General features: G+C 34.3%; 4 protein-coding genes across 4 annotated transcripts; 1 reads left to right on the top strand and 3 right to left on the bottom strand.

The window, feature by feature from the left end:
- Positions 1–600: 600 nt before the first annotated feature.
- On the bottom strand, positions 601–2,314 carry LOC133335144 (uncharacterized). Its single transcript, XM_061543448.1, has 2 exons — positions 2,251–2,314; positions 601–2,153 (listed from the first exon to the last, which is right to left on the bottom strand). Exons 1-2 carry the CDS (start codon positions 2,312–2,314, stop codon positions 601–603), a joined length of 1,617 nt encoding a protein of 538 aa, XP_061399432.1.
- Positions 2,315–8,178: 5,864 nt separating this feature from the next.
- On the bottom strand, positions 8,179–8,631 carry LOC133335143 (pro-resilin-like). The gene has a single exon (XM_061543447.1). The coding sequence runs from the start codon at positions 8,629–8,631 to the stop codon at positions 8,179–8,181; it is 453 nt and encodes a 150-aa protein (XP_061399431.1).
- A 2,379-nt stretch (positions 8,632–11,010) lies between these two features.
- On the bottom strand, positions 11,011–16,409 carry LOC133335142 (uncharacterized). Its single transcript, XM_061543446.1, has 3 exons — positions 16,392–16,409; positions 15,956–16,342; positions 11,011–11,403 (listed from the first exon to the last, which is right to left on the bottom strand). Exons 1-3 carry the CDS (start codon positions 16,407–16,409, stop codon positions 11,011–11,013), a joined length of 798 nt encoding a protein of 265 aa, XP_061399430.1.
- Positions 16,410–16,591: 182 nt separating this feature from the next.
- On the top strand, positions 16,592–17,458 carry LOC133335141 (uncharacterized). The gene is made up of 2 exons (XM_061543444.1): positions 16,592–16,606; positions 17,046–17,458. Exons 1-2 carry the CDS (start codon positions 16,592–16,594, stop codon positions 17,436–17,438), a joined length of 408 nt encoding a protein of 135 aa, XP_061399428.1. The 3' UTR covers positions 17,439–17,458.
- The last annotated feature ends 3,297 nt before the right edge of the window (positions 17,459–20,755 follow it).

Below are 20,755 nucleotides of genomic sequence, written 5' to 3'. Positions count from 1 at the left end.
CTACGCCTTGAAAAAATATTCTTTAAAAAAATCTACGCCTTGAAAAAATATTCTTTAAAAAATCTACGCCTTGAAAAAATATTCTTTAAAAAATCTACGCCTTGAAAAAATATTCTTTAAAAAATCTACGCCTTGATAAGCCTTGAAAAAATGTTCTTTAAAAAATCTACGCCTTGATAAACCTTGAAAAAAGATTCCTTAAAAAATCTACGCCTTGATAAGCCTTGAAAAAAGATTCTTTAAAAAATCTACGCCTTGATAAGCCTTGAAAAAATAATCTTTAAAAAATATACGCCTTGATAAGCCTTGAAAAAATATTCTTTAAAAAATCCACGCCTTAATAAGCCTTTGGAAAAATATTCTTTAAAAAATCCACGCCTTGATAAGCCTTGAAAAAAAAATTCTTTAAAAAATCTACGCCTTGATAAGCCTTGAAAAAATATTCCTTAAAAAATCTACGCCTTGAAAAAGTATTCTTAAAAGAATCCACGCCTTGATAAGCTTCAAAAAATATTATTTTAAAATACACGCCATAAAGCATATATTATATACTTTATTAATCTTATAAATAATTTTTTTTTATCAAATATTCAGAATCTCTCAATAATGATAACCATTACCGGTTAATTGACCATTACCATGCACAACAGACTGTGTATGGATATGGGTGGTGGATTGCTGGGGAGGAATATAGGTGTGGACAGGTTTCGGGGTCTGTACAACAGAACGAACCGGAGCTGGGTTTTGGATATTAAATGAAACGGATCCAGATTTATATTGAGTAGGAGGTGGTGGTGGAATATATGTCTTACTGGCTACCGATTGCGGAGGAAGATATATCCGTTGCTGGACATTTGTTGTTGGAGTAAAACTCTTACTAACATGAGTTGTTGTTGTTGTCGTCTGCTTTCTATGTGCAAATGTTTGTGGTTGAGACGTAACTTGTTGGTGTTGGTAATATGTATTAGATATAATTGGTTTAGGTGGTATATATTCAATGATAGGTCTCGGTGGTGCCTTATAGACCACAAATGGTTTGGGTTTGTAGATCGGTACTGGATTGGGTTTATAGTTGAAAGCTGGAGGTGATTTGATGATGGGAACAATATTGGTCTTTACCGATACCACTTTGGCTGGTATAATCTCATAACTGGATTTAACTGGTTGAACGGTAGAAACGTGTGATCCAATAGGCTTCTGGGATGTGGTAAAGGTGTTGGTTTTATGTGTGTAGGTGTTGACAGTCTGAATGTTTGTTGGATGGTTAATGGTTTTAATTGATCCAAAATTAGTTTTTATTGGAGAACTGTATGTTCTAATTGTTTCCACTCTTCCTGGAGGAATATATGTCCTAGCTTGCTCGGGTTTTCCGGAAGAACTATAGCTTTTAACTTGTTCCACTTTTACGGTTTCAAAATTAGATTTGATTGGAGTAAAATGTATTTGCATTGGCTCAACCTGAGCGTGAGTCGTATATGTATTAACTTGCTGAATGTTTGTTTTACTGGAAGGAATGTGAGATTTAACTGATTCCAAGTTAAACTGCTGGGTTTTAGTTGTAATGGTGGGAATTTGGGTTCTAAAGGATTCCACATGAACCTGCTGAGTTTTAGTAGTTATCGGAGGAATATATGTTTTAGCTGGCGGATTATAATTTTTAATTGTTTGGATATTGTAAGTTTTGATTGGTTCAGTTGTAACTGGGGGTATATATGTCTTGGAAGGTTCTTTAGTAGGTGGAAGATACTTTGTTTCAGTTTTAATGGTTGCTGGAGGAGTATATTCTACAGATGTCTTTTGTTGTGTAAACTGTGTGTGCTGAACTGGAAGGTAGATCTCAGCTGGTGTTTCAGGTTTCACTTCTGCATTCTCAGACGGGGTTTCACTATTAAATTGTGTATGTTCTACTGGAAGGTAGACCTCAGATGGTGATACTGGTGTTTCCGTTTCTTCATCAGACATAATATCATTTGGATTTTCTGCCTCAACTTCAGTTGACAAATTTTCAACTTCATCGTTTGGTGGGTTATAAGTATTCTGCGGGTTTGGTTGTGAAATCTTGACATCCTCACTGGGTGGTGTATAATTATAGCCCTCAGAATTATCTTCATAACTATAACCCAGTTCGGAAACATCAGCAGCCACAAGGGCAACTGACAAAAATATGGTCAAGAAGAAAATTTTCTAAAAATAAAATAAAACCACATTGAAATGAAAATGTTACTCCAAAATTACTTTTCTCCAACTTACCATTTCTTTTGCCTCCGTTCCCAATTAACGTGAAATTATTTCTGATCATGGCAATCATATCCATATTTGTTTTATATGATATCTATTTTTAATTTGGAATAAGCAGTTGAAAATTATTCCCAAATTTCTTTTAGAGATATTTATCTATTCTTTTCAACATAAACTCATTGGCATATTTTTGTTTTGATTGTGCAGAATCTAGTTGTCGGAACATGTCTATAAATAATTTTCGAAATTTTAACTAAATATAAAATTGTCCAATTTATATGGACTATTGACTGGTCTCGAATGTTATTTACACATATTTAATTCATGGAATTTTCTGTTCAACAAAATATTAGAGGCATAAATATGAATAATATATTTTAAAAATAATTTTGAAAATTATTACAAAAATCACGTTAAGACAAGCCCTGAAAACAATTTATAAAAAGTCAATACTTCGTTATTTTTTAAAACCTTACATTATTTATGTCCTACAAAATATTAAAAAAGATATTTGTTTAAAAAAAATTGAAATTTTTTTTCTGAAAAAATGCACCCTCTTTTAAGTCATAAATGTTGATAAAAAGGTATACAGTTACTGCAGCTCCACCCAGTTTTAATATATATTTTTTATATATAATCCAAATACTATTAATATAAATAAACAAATAAAACCAGTGAGTGGTGCAGTATAGTCGGACAGGACCGACCATATGATACCCTACACAACTACCACGAAAATCAAATTTTTTGCGGTTCTATATTCTGAGCCTGGACAATATTTCGAGATATTTGCACCCTTTTTACCGATTATAGATCAATAACTTAACTTTCTAACCCTGGCATATTTTCCAATTTTTTTCTTGAAGTGAATTTTTACGCCGTAAAATAAAAAAATGTTCACTTTAGGTTTGCTTTGATTTGACCCTCGCAATATTGACCGATCATCATCTAAACAGACGCTCTAAGTATTTGGTCAGATCCACTTCACCTTGAAAAATATGTGATGTTCTGCAAATAATAATTGCCTCTAGAGCGACTAGAAAATCTGACAAAATTAAAGTTTTCAGTTCATTGCACCCCCTGAATGAAATCTCAACTTCACCGAAAACTATAGGCGTCGGATCGGAAGTTCATGTACAATTTCAAAGCGTTCAGCGCGACATATCCGTCCTCTAATGAAGTAATAGTAATACTATATTGCATATAGTCACCTTTACCTAATTACGTATAACTTCCACATCAGAGTACATGCAGCCATAAGTTTGGTATCAATTTGAAGTCAACAACTCCTCTTGGATATACTATCAACTTTTCGGCTCTATGTCCTTCAGGAGTAAGTATATACGCCCCAGAATAAAAATTTTGTAATTTTTCACACAAAAGTCAGGGTTCATTTGACCCGCTAAATATTGACCGATCTTTATCAAAACGATCCTCTTCTCCATGTAAAATTTCACGATGTTCGGACCATGACTGCGGCCTCTGGAGCGACCAGAAAAAACAACAAAAATTAAGTATTTGGTCCATTTCATCCCCTAAATATTAACCGATCTTTACCAAAAACAATAGGGGTCTTCATTGGGCCGAACCTATCCTCCATGCAAAATTTGGTGAAGATTGGCCCATAACTGTGACCTGTATCGTGTTTACAAATTATAATGGACAGACGGACGGACGGACGGACACACATGTCTACATCGACTCAGCTAGTCGAGATATGACGATCGGTATACTCAAAGGTGGGTCTAGGACCAATATTTCGCGGCGTTACAAACTCTTGGGGCTGCACAACGCTATAATACCCTGACAACATAGTTGTGTAGGGTATAAATACCAAAAATAAATATAAAAGTGAAACCAAACAAACAAATGAAAACATTTTTAGCCAAAAATAACAAATATATGCACAACATATAAATCAAGTTATAACGGCAACAAACCTTGAATTCGCAAACAACAAAAATTAGTGTCAATTGTGTTAAAACCTAAGAGGTGAAGATAAAATAAATTAGGAGATTATATCAGTGTGACTGTGGGAATTTTTTGTGTTCGAATAGGAAAGAGCAATTCCGTTTGACTTATATTGTCAAAATTATAAAACAAAATATTTTGTTTATAACAAATTAAAATGTAAATAAAAAGGGAACGAAAACAAATTCGAAGATAATACGACCACCTTTACAGTTAGCTAAGGTATTATTAATATAGGCGTATTACTTATTCCAATCCGGTTTACCTATACTAATCTATACTAATAAAAGAGTAAAGTGATTGACTGACTGATTTAACGATTCATTAACTCCCAGACGAAACGGCTGCAGCTAGAATCTTGAAGTTTTGGGTGAGGGTCACTCTTGGTCCAAATGTGACAGATAAGGCTGGGTTTTTGGAAATTTGTACTAGAACGGTACGAAAAGTACTAAATGTGATACCATTTGTATTTGGCAAACCGGTAGAGCTAGAACTCTGAAATTTGGATTGGTGGTCGCTGATGGAGTGTAGAATAGGTGTAGCAAAGGGTTTTTGGTTATTCGAACTATAAATATCCGAAAAGTACTAAAATGTACATAATTTGGTACAAATTCGTAGCATGTGAATGGATAGAGCTAAAAACTTGAAATTTGGAATGCGAATTAGGGTTGAGATGTAGAGTCTATTTAAGGAGATGGTTTTGAAAGCGTGTACTCATGTGTACGAAAAGTACTATATGATACTATATTTGGTACAAATTTAATCTATACTAATAAATGAGTAAAGTGATTGACTAACTGACTGATTTAACGATTCATCAACGCCCAGACGAAACGGCTGAAGCTAGAATCTTGAAATTTTAGGTAAGTTTCACTCTTGGTCCAAAGGTGACAGATAAGGTAGAGCTAGAACTCTGATATTTTGATTGAGGGTCACTGATGCAGTGTTGAATAGATGTAGCATAACACTTTTTGTATCCGAAAAGTACTGAAATGTACTAAATTTGGTACAATTTCGTAGCATATGAATGGATTGAGCTAAAAACTTGAAATTTGAAATGCAAATTATGGTTGAGAATTAGGGTCGATATGAGGAGAGTTTGGAAATCGTGTAATCATGTGTACGAAAAGTACTATATGGTACTATATTTGGTACAAATTTGATTTGGAGGTACAAATCGAGCTGGAATCCTGAAAATTGAAAGTAACATTACTGGAGTCGGAGTGTAGGATTGGAGTTTTGGAAATTTTTTACTTATGTGTACGAAAAGTACTAAATCGTACTATAATTGGCACAATTTGGGTTTGGGTAAACCGATAGAGCTGGAACAATGAAGTTTGGAGTTAGGATCATTGTAGGGATGTAGGATTAGGGTCAGGATTCAGTTTAACAAATTAATACTAAATGGTACTAAATTTGGTACATTTTTATTTTAGGTGAATCAATAGAGCTAGAATCATGAATTTTGGAGTCAGGATCACTGTTGGGGTGTAATATTGAAATGTGTACGAAGTTTTAGAAAATTGTACTAATGTGTACAAAATTTGATACAATTTAAATTGTGGGTGAAGCGATAGAGTTAAAATCATTAACTTTTGATTTACGATCACTGTGGAGGTGTAGGATTGGGGTTTTGGAACTAAATTTGGTACAATTTGAATTGTGGGTGAACCTATGGAGTTGAAATCATGAAGCTTGGGTTTAGAATCACTGTCGGGGTGTAGGATTGGGGCTCTTGATTAGTAATTGTTTTTATACCCTACACAACTATGTTGTCAGGGTATTATAGCTTTGTGCAGCCCCAAGAGTTTGTAACGCCGCGAAATATTGGTCCTAGACCAACCTTTAAGAATACCGATCGTCATATCTCGACTAGCTGAGTCGGTCTAGACATGTGTGTCCGTCCGTCCGTTTGTCCATTATAATTTGTAAACACAATACAGGCCACAGTTATGGACCAATCTTCACCAAATTTTGCATGGAGGATAGGTTCTGGCCAATGAAGACCCCTATTGTTTTTGGTAAAGATCGGTTAATATTTAAGGGATGAAATGGATCAAATACTTAATTTTTGTCGGTTTTTCTTTTTTTGATAAAGATCGTTCAATATTTAGCGGGTCAAATGGACCCTGACTTTTGTGTGAAAAATTACAAAATTTTTATTCTGGGGCGTATATACTTGCTTCTGAAGGACATATACCCTAGAAGTTGGTGATATATCCGAGAGAAGTTGTTGACCTTCAAATTGATACCAATTATATGGCTGTATGTACTCTGATGTAGGAGTTATAGGTAATTAGGTAAAAGTGGCTATGTGCATAGTATTACTATTACTTCATTAGAGGACGGATATGTCGCGCTGAACGCTTTGAAATTGTACATGAACTTCCGATTATGGTCAGGGACGACGCCTATAGTTTTCGTTGAAGTTGAGATTTCATTCAGGGGGTGCAATGAACGGAAAACTTTAATTTTGTCAGATTTTCGAGTCGCTCTAGAGGCAATTATTATTTGCAGAACATCACATATGTTTCAAGGTGAAGTGGATTTGACCAAATACTTAGAGCGGTTGTTTAGATGATGATCGGTCAATATTCCGAGGGTCAAATCAAAGCAAACCTAAAGTGAACATTTTTTTTTTATTTTACGGCGTAAAAATTTACTTCAAGAAAAAACAATTGGAAACTATGCCAGGGTTAGAAAGTGAAATTATTGATCTATAATCGGTAAAAAGGGTGCAAATATCTCGAAATATTGTCCAGGCTCAGAATATAGAACCGCAGAAAATTTGATTTTCGTGGTAGTTGTGTAGGGTATCATATGGTCGGCCCCATCCGACTATACTGCACCGCTCACTGGTTTTTAATATAGTCCGTCGAACTGTTTCGTCACAAACTGTAACACCACACTCTTCCTCGAAATCCCTCGCAAGCATCTTTGTGGAAATTTGAGGGTTTTGCATAATAGCCATTCTATTTACGCTAAGGACATTTTTCCTTAACCCTTTGAGCCCCTAATCCTTACATTCGGGAGATACAGTGCCTTATTTCTGAAGAATAAAAGTTCAATATCAAGAAAAGCAAATGCAATATCGACGAAGTTCTCTGGGTTATTTTTTACAAGAATCAAAAATAATTTAATCAATACAATTCATTCATTTCGAATACGAAGCCATTTAAATAATTTGGACTTTATACTATTCCACAGTTCTACGTTACTTAGGGTGTAGGGCTGCATATGATCCTGTAGCATTTATTTATGAATTTCTGGAGCTTTTGTCTGATGCTTCAAATATTTAAGCTTAGAATCCGATTTTATACCCTGCATAAATATTTTATGAGAGTATTATACGTTGATGTTTACCCACGCTAAAGGTGGCATGTATGGGACACTTGTTCGACCTATAGGAAAACTGTATAACTGGAAATTTAAAATAGAAAATATATCATCCAAAATATATCATGAACTTTAAGTATCAACAACTTCATCCCCCCTCACACTACTGTTGCCTAGTGTTAAGATTACTAATGAAAGTAAAATTTTGAATAAGACACACTTTTGTTTCTACTCATCTTTAATTTGAAACTTTTCTTCAGAGATCTAACAACATTTAAATAACCTTAACTGTCATTTATTGAATGAATACCGTTTTTGTTGTTATGTTTGACCATCGAACTTGAAAGAATCTAGCGAATATTGCTAGAATGAAAATAAGACCGGTTTAGGCGAATACCATCAATTCAAATATAAAACCAAAAAAAAAAAGAAAGAAAACGAAACGAAATAAAAAACAGAAATTAGCATTCGACAAAATATGGCTAATGAAGACGACATGTGTTTAATTTTGAAGTGACATAATAAACTACAAAAGCGAGTGAAACTGGAATATATTTAGAAAAAAAATACTGATATTTATTGAAATAATATAATACAAACATTGTACAGACTGTGAACGTTAGTATGTGATATTCAGACACGTCTACGATATACACGACGGCGAATAGTCTTGTAACGATAGCCATCGTTGCCTAAGCCAATGCCAAAATCTGCAACGGGCGGAACCAACGAATTACCAACATCGGCTGTGACGAATGCAGTCGCACTGATGGCACCACCACCACCACCAAAGGAACCACCCACAGCTGGAGGAATATAAGTGTTTGATGGTACTGGAATTGATTGGAAGGCTGGTGCAGGAGCTGGCGCGGGAGGTAGATAAGTGCTTACTGGAACAGAAATGGACACGGCTGCAGGTGGAATATAGGTATTTGAAGGAACACCACCAAAGCCACCACCGAATGCATTGCCAGCAAAACCATCGTTGCCAAAAGAGTTACCAAAACCACCACCTCCACCTCCAGCCGGGAATCCAAATGCTGGAGGATTATAATCATAACCCAATTCAGAACCAGCTGCAAGCATTGCAGTTGCCGAAGTCAGGAACAAAATTACGATTTTCTAATGCGAAGAAAATACAAATTAAGATGCAATTCAAAATGATCAATGTCAAATGTCACTTACCATTGCTAATATTTAATGAAATTGTATGTTTTTCGGGAATAATGCTAAAATGTCAATGATAATCGTTACCACATTGTAGTTCACTTTTATACCATAGTTGTGACTTCGATGTTTAACGGCCAATGGTTATGGTCATTGGTAATGCCATAAATTAATTAACACAAAATTAACAGAAATTATGTTTTGAAATTAAAATTTCTTAACTTATCTGAAAATTGTGTGTAGCATGTCAATGTGTGCTATTGATCAATCAGATATCGAAATAATATTGCATCCTCTGAATGTTGCAATTTTGCCATAATGTTATCTGCTATGACCTTTCAAATAAAGTGCAAAGTTTTAGTATTTGGAAATTTTTGAATTTGAAATATGAGAATAAGGATCAGTAAAGTCAGATATTTTTTTATTACACTGGAAAATGTTTTATTACACAGGAAAATGTTTTATGACATAATTTTTTCTGATATATTTTTCACAAGACATCAGATTTTATACTATAAGGTTGATGTATTAAAACTTGAATTACCATACACAGTCCAATCAAGAATATATCGAACATTTCCTGCAAAGATTGATTTCATCCTTTAAGAACACAAAATGCATCTACCTTCAAACTAAAAATACGGCGGATTTTTTTTTTAGGGGACCTGTAATGGTACCCTTTACCACTTGTTATATTAAAAAGGTTAAATTATACATGAAATTGGATAACAAAATATATGACCTTTATCTATATATGTGAACCGACTTAGACCAATTCATAAACATGTCATTGTTTGTTACAATGGGATCAATCCCTCACCCGTTGAATATTTATGTGCCAAATATTACACGCTTTGGTGATGCTACAAAGTGATAATGAAAAACATGAAGAGTTTGGTGCACCATTTACTTAAAATAGGATGAAAATAGATATGGAAGCTATATCGAAATCCAAACTATTTTTCAAGCTAAAATTCTCTTCTTTTGGTGAGGAGCAGAAATACTATGCAAAATTTCTCCAAATCAGCCTATTGGTTCCTTGGTGCGTCAATTACTTTAAATCAATCTATAATATATATGGGAGCTATATCTAAATCGGAACTGATTTTCACGAAAATTTTACACACATCACTCTAGGCTCAATTCAGTACGTTATGCCAAATTTCGTGCAAATCGAAGGATATATAGGGACTTTGGTGCACCATTTACATAAAATAGGACTAAGATATATATAGGAGCTATATCTAAATATGAGGACCGATTTCCATTAAACTTGGCACACACAGGCTCAATTCAGTACGTTACGCTAATTTAAGTGACCTATGCCAAATTTCATCTAATTCGGATCATAAATGCGACCTGTACTTTGTTTACAATATATCATGGAAATCGGACATGCATAAATATATATGAAAGTGATTCTATGAATATTCTCAAAAGGAACCATGTGTCTATCTATCTGTTACAAGCATATGCACAAAGACATAATACCCTGTACCACAGTGTGGTGAAGGGTATAAAAACGACCCAAGATATGCCACCATTGATGCGTCTAGTCTAAACCCATTCGTGAGAGTGTCTACATACGAAAAGCAAATACCTTCTCCTAAACGTTTTATCAGCAAAACTATTTAAACAATTAAAGGACCAATACTCGTCACGTACCCTACTGAAATATAGCCCCGGCCCTAAATTTGTTATAGCAACAGAATGTAATAGCAACAGAATTCATGTCACACCCACATAAATTCTTCTGGGACAGACTCCTTTTATATAGAACTGCATTCAGCGAACCATATCCCGTCAGTTGAAAACCAGTAATTAGACCGAAAGTCATTCCAGTGCAAACGTTGATTTGCGAATAATTTCGTACCCCATCCTGTCAGTCCAGCTAGTCGTCCACCGCCTATCAACCCACTATTGAGAAATAATACTGTACCGCCTATTATCTCCATCCACTAGATCAGTAGGCCTGATCATATTCATTCAGCTGAAAATCACGCTCAAGCGTGTACTTGATAGACATAGATCAATATCAAACATCCTAGGAGTAATATCAAAATATGTGCATATGTGTTTACTTTTTTTCGACTGAGACATCACCGACTCCGAATCATAGCGCTGATTTGAACCAATATTCCTTCGAGCTATAGCGGAGCGTGGATTTTTTATCTTTAATACGTTGGAAAGTAACAATAACGACCAACATTTTACATCTTAACAATTTTATTAATATAACACAAATTTAACAATCTCGCACTTTTTAAACAAAATGCCTATTTAACAATCGATTAGCATCTAGAAACGTTGACGATAGACAACACGACGATGAGTTTTGTAACGATAACCATCCTCAGCCAATTCAGCTGTGGGAATTGGTGCACTTTCGGCTACGGGTGGAATATAAGTGTTGACTGGGGCTGAGGCGGCTGGTGGAATATAAGTATTAACAGGTTCACTGACAGCTGGTGGAACGTACGTGTTTACTGGTGCCGATTCTGCTGGAGGAATATAGGTGTTGACAGGAGCCGATGCAGCTGGAGGCAGATACTCATTTGTGGTTACTGGACTGCTGTAGCTATAATCTTCTTGAATTTCAGTAGCAGCTGGAGCCTCATAACCGTAATTGCCCAATTCCGAGACATCAGCCATAACGGCAGCAATCAAAGCCAAGGATACAATAAGGAATTTCTGTAAAATAAATATATTTATATGTAACATTGTGTTGGAGGATATTGTCCTTTGAATCCTTACCATTTTAAAAATATGTATATATGTGATTAACTTTGTTAGCAATCGAGTAACTAATATCTGGTAATAATCACATGCTGTTTATATATATTTTTTGTTATGATATATTTTCTACTTTAGTCTTGTGCTGACCTCTGAAGATGAATCTTGGTTTGTGTGTGTTCGCACGATATTCTTTTGTCTAGATGACAAACCATTCACCTCATTATAAAAACAATAAATGACAAAATTATTAATCGAATTATGAACATGCAGGTCAGGTCATAGAGCGCCATAAGCGCAATCGATATATCAATAGCATTGCTATCATGAGACAATACAATTTATTATGTGATTTGCAAGGCATGTGCCCAATTTTACGGGTCATAACTTTTATAAAAGACAAATATACGATGTTCTATTTATAAATCTACCGAAAATGTTGAATTAACATATCGCTGGCATAACTTGTAAAGGAGACAAGTCCCTTTTTAATAAATGCAATTTGTTCTTGTATTGTATTTTATTTGCGTAAAATTAAAATGAAAAAAATAAGTATTTGCGGAGATACACGACTTTTTTGGGACTTAGAGCCTTTTCTGTTCCTAAGTTTTTCTGTTTTCATGGACTTAGGTCTTTTTCTTACAATTTGTCTCTTATTATATTTGTTAATTACTGCAATAAATGTGAACTTTTGTTGATTTTTACATGCTAATTTTATTTAAAACGGTAAAGATTGTTCTGGAATCATAATTTATTCAAAAATATCAATAAAAACAAGTAAAAACATCGTTAAGTTCGCCTGAGACGAACTTTTTATACTCTCCATCATGAGGTGCACGGTCAAATACTTAAAATTGATCGGGACCATTGTATGGTTGTTATGCCATGATATATAACTGCCAAAGGAAAATGAAATATCAAACTACAGGCCATTGAAAATTTGGGCTAGGACCTTGTACATACCGAATTCCGCAATTTTTCGAAAATTGGCAGTACAGTTATATGGGGGCTATACTATATGGGAGTTATACGCGGACAGATATCGATAATTGTTTGTAGGAAGATTCGACACCCAATGAGAACCCAGAATATCAAATTAGAACCAATACGATTGATAAACGTACAAAAAATCGCAAAATACCGAACAGATATCGATAATTGTTTGTAGGAAGATTCGACACCCAATGAGAACCCAGAATATCAAATTAGAACCAATACGATTGATAAACGTACAAAAAATCCCAAAATACCCAATATTGGGGCTACTCCGAAAATTGGGCCAATATTGACAAATTTTGGTGAGGAGATTTTGTACCCAATTAGAGTCCCAAATATAAAATTACAGCAAATTCGTTTAAAAAACCTGACAAAAACTTCCAAAATTTCGAATATTGGGGATAACGTTATATGGATAATTTTTTGTTGGAAGGTGTACTACACCCTAAGTACCTAAAATACCAAATTACAGTCAATTCGGCTTAAAATCGTGTCCAAATTCCTCAAAGTAAAAAGTGGACTTAGAACTTTTACATGATGTTACTCTAGCAACGTGTGTTTACTAATCAATACAAAACAACAATAAAAAACCAGTAAGGAAAGTAGTAAAGTCGGACGGGGCCGACTATATGATACCCTTCAACACTATGGGTATATTAAAAAAATGCATCCTAACAGAAGGGTCATTAACTGAAATATGTGCCCTTATCTAAATGTGAATCGACTTAGATTATAGACTAATTTAGACTAAATTTATGTTGGTCCTTGTGTCCTACTTAAAATCGGACGAAACTATATGGGAGCTATATCTAAATCTAGACGGATTCCAACAAAACTTGACAAATGTTTGGCTAACTAACTTTGAGTCTTTGGTGCTCCATTTATTTAAAATCGGAAGAGAATATATATAGGAGTTATATCTAAATCCGAACTGTTTCATCAAAACTTGACACATGTTATGTTACACAAACTTTAGTACGTTGTGCGAAATTGGCCTAAATTTGGGTCGACCTTAATTTGGGTCGGCCTAAATTTGGGTCAGCCTAACTTTGGGTCTTAAAATCGGACAATTTTCAGAAAATTTTACACAGATCATTCTAGACTCAATTCAGTACGTTATGCCAAATTTTGTTCAAAAATAATAATTAAAATTAAATTGGGCGAAAATATATGGGAGCTATATCTAAATCTGAACCGATTTTCACGAAACTTAACACACATCATTTTAGACTTAATTCAGTTCGCTATGTCAAATTTCGTCCAAATCGAAAGATATATAGGGATTTTGGTACACCATTTACATTAAATCGGGCGAAAATATATATAAGAGCTATATCTAAATCTAAACCGATTTTCACGAAATTTAACACACATCGCCGTGCAAATCGAAGGATATATAGGGAATTTGGTACACCATTTACATTAAATCGGTCGAACATATATATGGAAGCTATATCTAAATCTGAACCGATTTTCAAGAAATTTTACACACATCATTCTAGTCTCAATTCAGTACGCTATGCCAAATTTAGTGCAAATCGGAAGATATATAGGGGCTTTGGTACACCATTTACATTAAATCGGACGAAAATATATATGGGAGCTATATCTAAATCTGAACCGATTTTTCCCAATTTCAATAGGGTTCGTCCTCGGGCCAATTCGGATTATAAATGCGACCTGTACTTTGTTTACAATTTAACATGGACAGACATACAGACTAACGGACGGACATTCATAAACCAAGTCAGAAAGTGATTATATGCATATTCTCAAAAGGAACCATGTGTCTATCTCGTTTCCTTTTGCCTGTTACAAACATATCCACAAAGACATAATACCCTGTACCGCAGTGTGGTGAAGGATATAATGAGATAACTGAATTTTTAGTTATTTAAATCGATGTGTTTTGCCTTATTATACATAACTGTATCAAAATCTCAATTTCTATAAAAATGGACTTATTTCCTTTACAAGTTAAGCCAGCGATATATTTGTTAACGGATTAAAAGATCGGGAATTCTTTAAAGAATATTTTTCTAAAGTCTTAAATAATATTTTCGAGTTACTATAATTGCGTGCATTTTTTCAACAATATGTTTTAATGCTTAACACTAGAAAGACTGGAATTTTTTATATACCTATATTGCCGAAAAGCGGTCAAAATGACCTCATTCTGAAAGAATTTTTATTATGTAAAGAAATTTTTTAACTTATTTTTTGATAATTTTCACATTATTTACAATCATATAAAAAGTTGTTATTATTTGTTTGCGGTGGGAGGGCTCACGAGTTTCTCTTTTTGAAAAATAAGAGCGCGTGTCAAAATGTTCGAAAAAGAGTAAGTTTTTACTCTAATAGTGAAATCGACTGGAAATATAAAATTGATTTCTGCCGATTTGTGTGTCCAGAGTAAAAAACGGGTTTTCATGTTGTTGTACTAATCTGGTCATAAAAGAAATCTAACCAATAATAAAAGGCATTTGGTTATTTAAAATTTCCCAAGAGGTCAAAATGACCGCTTTTAGGCAATATAGGTATAGCACATATGAATACAGGAAATGAAAGAGGGAGGGAGCAGCAACTATGATTAATAAACGTAGTTCTATGTGGTACAAAAAGTCACCAAATTTTAAAAAGCTGTGTCATAATATACACACTTGTTTTTGTACTTGAAATTGAAAAAATGGTCAAAATGACCGCCTTCGGAAATCAAGTGTTAACAAAGTGTGGATTTTTCGTAGAACACTTTTTATTACTTAGCAGAACTTAAAATTTTTAAAGAATATTTTTGCAGGGGTTAGTAAGTGGTGCATTTTTTTTAAAGGAATGCAATATTTTCCAATAGGATATACATAAATGTATGATTTTTGAAAAATTCAGCACTTTGCTAATTTTTGTGAAATTTTAGCAAAACGTTAACTTTTTAACGAATATTTCTCAATGTCTGATCGTGGATTTTTATTTGTCGACGTTTAAAATGGCTTGATTTTTTGAAGAATACTTTTTTAAAGCGATTTTCTAAATAATATGTTCAATGTAGTGGGTCTTTTAATGAATACTTTTAAGGCATAAGTTGGATTAAAAGAACAGAAAATTGTCTGAAACGGATGTGGTCCAAAGGAACATGAGGTCTAAAACCAATATTTCTATGAGACTCTTTTTTTGTCTTAGCAAAGTATATATATGTATACCTCATTAGCCATAAGGATGTGGGTATCATTTTTAACAATATAGGAGGACCTATATGAATTTCTATTATTTAGTACAAATAAAGCTTTACCTTATTTAAAACACTTTAAGGTTATTCTAATACCCAAGTAAGTAATTTTATGGATTTTATATGAATTTTCTTTTTTAAACATTCCTGCATCTCTTAAAAATCACCAAATAAGTCAAAAAAATTCCTTATAAAATTTTAAAATGTATTTAACAATAATCAACAAAAACAATTTGGATCATTAAAATATCACAACCAGTAACTGATTCCAATATTTATATCTCAAATTTAGGCACGTTTACGATAGACACGATGACGTTGGGTCTTGTAACGGTAACCATCTTGGGCCAATTCAACAGTTGGTTCAGGGGCTGAAGCAGCGACGGGAGGAATGTAAGTGTTAACGGGTTCCGAAGCGGCTACGGGAGGAATATAGGTGTTGACGGGTTCAGGAGCAGAAGCAGCTACAGGGGCAATATAAGTTTTGACGGGTTCAGGGGCAGAAGCAGCTACAGGGGGGATATAAGTCTTAACGGGTTCGGGGGCAGAAGCAGCTACAGGAGGAATGTAGGTGTTGACTGGAGCCGATGGAGCTGGGGCATGATAATCATAACCCGACGCCAATTCGGAGACATCAGCCATAGCGACAGCAAACAAAGCCAATGTTACAATAAGGAATTTCTGTAAAAAAATAAGTTTTTAATATTTAAAAATTTCTTTAAAATCAAACAAATTTAGAATTTACCATTTTGCTTAGTTTGTTTGATGTTTATTGCTGAACAACTGTAGTAATTTTGATACTGTTTTGCAAAAATAGATGATGTTTTTATACAAAATCTATCAATTCAATATTGATAATATAAAATAATGTTCGCAAAACGTATGTTTTGATACTTAACAAAGCCAGCGACATCCGTTTTTGATTAAACAATGCATGAAACAATAGCATTCACTTGATTTAAATAAAAATAAAAACGAAACTGAAGATGTTTGTTTTGTTGTCAAACAATCGAAAATATCAAAATCGGAACTTCATGACGAAAACAAGGAAATATACATTTCCAATTAATAAATCAATGGCTTGCTTAAGGTTTAGTTTGGCACCAAGTCTTGTTTCATTAAATAATAAACTTGCCTATTAAGTTTTAATAAATGAAGAAGACATTCATCATTTCCTCTTTCGCTTTTGACAAATTTTAAATGTTTTTCAGTTTCGAAATTTTGATCTATAAATAGTCAATTGGTGTTTGCGAAATGATATCACAAATTCGTTAAGTGTTTAACAAATAACATCTTACAAAACTAAAACTTATTTCTCAAAATGGTAAGTTAATTTTTAGGATTACTTCAAAACGGAATATACAATTTGTCTTTTTTATCATAGAAATTCCTTATTGTAACTTTGGCTTTGGTTGCTGCCGCTATGGCTGATGTCTCCGAATTGTCTTCGGGTTATGATTATCATGCCCCAGCTCCATCGGCTCCAGTTAACACCTACATTCCACCTGTGGCTGCTTCTGCCCCCGAACCTGTTAAGACTTATATTCCACCCGTAGCTGCTCCTGCCCCTGAACCTGTCAAAACTTATATTCCCCCTATAGCTGCTTCTGCCCCTGAACCCGTCAACACCTACATTCCTCCCGTAGCTGCTTCGGAACCCGTTAACACTTACATTCCTCCCGTTGCTGCTTCAGCTCCTGAACCAACTGTTGAATTGGCCCAAGATGGTTACCGTTACAAGACCCAACGTCATCGCGTCTATCGTAAACGTGCTTAAATTTATGTTGTAAATATTGAAGTCAAATTTTGATTGAGATATTTTGACTTTCATAATTGTTTTTTGTTAATTATTGTTAAATAAATGTTATAAGTTTACAGAAAAAAATGTTTACTTTATTTTAAATTTTGGTCGGTTTTCTGCTGCGGATTTTTGATAACTTTTGGTGGATAAAATTTAGCACTCAAATAATTGCTTTAAATAATAAACTTATTTAGACGAAATTAGATTATTAAGAGTCGATAAAGCTTTATGGTTGGCATCGATTTTGATAAACGGCATGTAAAGGGAGTTGTTGACTATGGTAATATTTCAACAAAAAGCTTCGGTCATGTTCGCCAAATAAAAAAAAAATATTATATGTCACATAATAGGCAAAGCGACAATGTTGAGCCATAGGTGACCTATAGGAAAGTAAACCAGTAAGGAAAGTAGTAAAGTCGGACGGGGCCGACTATATGATACCCTTCACCACTATGGGTATATAAAATATGTGATATTTATCTAAATGTGAAACGACTTAGATCAATCGACTTCAAACAAATATCAATAGGTCATCCCTTGGGTTATGTCGGTACTTCTAGAAAAAAAAATAACTACGTAATTCTATGCTCAATTTTGTACGTTGTGCAAAATTTGATGTCAATCTGACTAACATGAAGAGTTTGATGTCCAATTTAGTTAATATATTATGGAAGTTATATCCAAATATGAACCGATTTCAACGAAACTTGTCACAGGTTAGGTTATACTAACTTCAGTAAGTTTTGTTCCTATCAGCCATATATTGGATCCTTGGTGCGTCAATTACTTAAAATCAATCTATAGTATAAGGGAGGTATATCTAAATCTGGACCGATTTTCTCGAAACTTGGCATACATCACTCTATTCAGTACGTTATACCAAATTTCGTGCTAATCGAAGGATATATAGGGACTTTAGTGAAACCTCATGGAAAATTATATTGGAGCATATCTACGATCAGGGCTAAATTTTCGCCCTCTATTGTGGTAACGGGTTTCTAAATAATATCTGAATACGTAATCACCTGTAAATATTTAAGTGTAACTCCCACATCCGAATACCTACGACAATATAATTGGTACCAGTTTAAAGGTCAACCACTCCTCTTAGATATATGACTATATATACTATCAACTACTCGGACGTTTCTATATATGGGTATAATATATACGAAACTATAGAATACAAATTTTGTAATTTTTCACACAAAAGTCAGGGTCCATTTGACCCGCTTAATATTGACCGATCTTTATCAACACAGGCATGCTTATTCTTTGGCCCAATCCCCTTCTCCATGTAAAAATTCGAGATGTTTTGGCCATAATTGCGGCCCCTGAAAAACCGAAAAAATTAAGTGTTTGGTCCATTTCATCCCCTAAATATTAACCGATCTTTACCAAAAACAATAGGGGTCTTCATTGACCAGAACCCATCCCACATGCAAAATTTCGTAAAGATTGGTCCATAACTGTGGCCTGTATCGTGTTTACAAATTATAATGGACAAACGGACGGACGGACAAACATGTCTAGATCGACTCACATAGTCGAGATATGACGATCGGTGTACTTAAAGGTGGGTCTAGGTTCTAGGTCTAGGCTGCACAAAGCTATAATACCCTGATAACATAGTTGTGTAGGGTATAAAAATCAAATTCGGAAAAAAAGCTTTATCCAAGAGCCCAATGACCAAAAATTCTGCGTTGCGGTTAGGCCAAATTTGGTCATACTTTTATAAAGAGGATTTTTGGTTAACTGCGGGTGGTCATTCGGTTCAAATTCTTGCACCAGCTGTATTTTGAATGGCTTCGTCGCACTTAAATCCCCTTCCATGTGTAAAATGTTAGAATGTTAGGCTTGTAAATCCGAATAAAAATTATTATGAATTATGGACGGAACTTCTTGCTATATTTAAAGACCGATTCAGCATACTTAAAGGTGTGTATAGGACTAACATTTTAAAGTGTTACAAACATTCGAGGCCACGAGAATTTTCACTAAAATCACAGCGTAGTTGTAAATATGTGCTCATACCTATTTTTGAAGATATATTAATAGAATCACTTTTTGCGTCGATTTAAGTGCACCCGGTTTCATAAAATGGAATTTTACAATCCAATCAGTCCCAATTTTTACCACGCCATTTTATACATAGCTATCGTATGAACTAGGATACAATCGGTCAAAATCATTCTTATTTTCTAATTAGATTTTTGGTCGAAAATAGGGAATTTTTTCCCCTATTTAATTTAATAGTTCCGGTATTTTGTTAATGTTTGTGGGATTCTAATAATCTTAGTTCATACCAGAATCAAACGTGAACTCTTTCGAATCACGTTCGAATTTTTGAGATCGGGCGTCCATTGGTCGGATATCATACCCGCCGTTCAAACATGAATGTGGATATTTTAAGTTTTTGGCCGATTTCTCTGGCTTAACTGTAGTTCTCCGGAATACTGGTGAATAACAATTTTTATTTCAGAAAATTTTGACAAGTGGACCAACTTTTTGCAAAGCTCCTCTACATAGAACCCGCTGAATTATACCCTACACAAATATGTGTATTATAGCTTTTGTGTAGCCCCAAGAGTTTGTATCGCCGGAATATTCTGTACCCACCCACCGTTCAAACATGAATGTCGATATTTTATTTTTTTTGGCCAATTTCTCTGGCTTAAATTTAGTTCTCCGGAATACTGGTGAATAACAATTTTTATTCCAGAAAATTTTGAAAAGTGGACCAACTTTTTGCAAAGCTCCCCTACATAGATCCCGCTGCATTATACCCTACACAACTATGTGTATTATAGCTTTTGTGTAGCCCCAAGAGTTTGTAACGCCGGAAATGTTCTAGACCCACCTTTAGTATACCGATCGTCATATATCGCCATTCCGCCCGTCTGTCCATTATAATTTGTAAACTCGATATAGGCCACAATTATGAACCATTCGTCACGAAATTTTCTATGTAGAACGGGTTCTGGCCGAAGGAGACCCTGGTTGTTTTTGGGAATGATCGGTTAATATTTAGGATATGAAAACTTTATTTTTGTCTGATTTTCTGTTCCTAACATCATAACATTTTCCGCTGAGAAAGGAGTCTGACGATAGAATAAGCATGAATGTTTTCTTGACTATCGGTCGATATTTAGCGGGTCAAATGGACTCATACTATTGTTTGCGATAATTTTCGATGATTAATTGAGATAATTTTCGATGATGGTCAGATTATATTTCGGGGTAAAATGTAGCTACAACTTTATTTCTGTCTTGTTTTCTATTACAAGCCGAAC

This window comes from Musca vetustissima, unplaced genomic scaffold (assembly GCF_032173495.1).
Source record: "Musca vetustissima isolate MV318-11 ecotype Yass unplaced genomic scaffold, APGP_CSIRO_Mvet_v1 utg74373, whole genome shotgun sequence".
Lineage (NCBI taxonomy): Eukaryota > Metazoa > Arthropoda > Insecta > Diptera > Muscidae > Musca > Musca vetustissima.
The sequence above is the reverse complement of the archived record's forward strand: the minus strand, read 5'-3'. Positions and strand labels throughout refer to the sequence as shown.

Bases quoted from the DNA above. Each gene is read 5' to 3' on its own strand.
- LOC133335144 (XM_061543448.1), bottom strand. From the start codon at position 2,314: ATGGATATGATTGCCATGATCAGAAATAATTTCACGTTAATTGGGAAC. The intron at 2,154-2,250 runs GTAAGTTGGAGA...TATTTTTGTCAG, and splicing joins GAACGGAGGCAAAAGAAATG to TTGCCCTTGTGGCTGCTGAT.
- LOC133335143 (XM_061543447.1), bottom strand. From the start codon at position 8,631: ATGCTTGCAGCTGGTTCTGAATTGGGTTATGATTATAATCCTCCAGCA.
- LOC133335142 (XM_061543446.1), bottom strand. The intron at 11,404-15,955 runs GCCTAAATTTGA...TTTATTTTACAG, and splicing joins ATCGTGTCTATCGTAAACGT to AAATTCCTTATTGTATCCTT.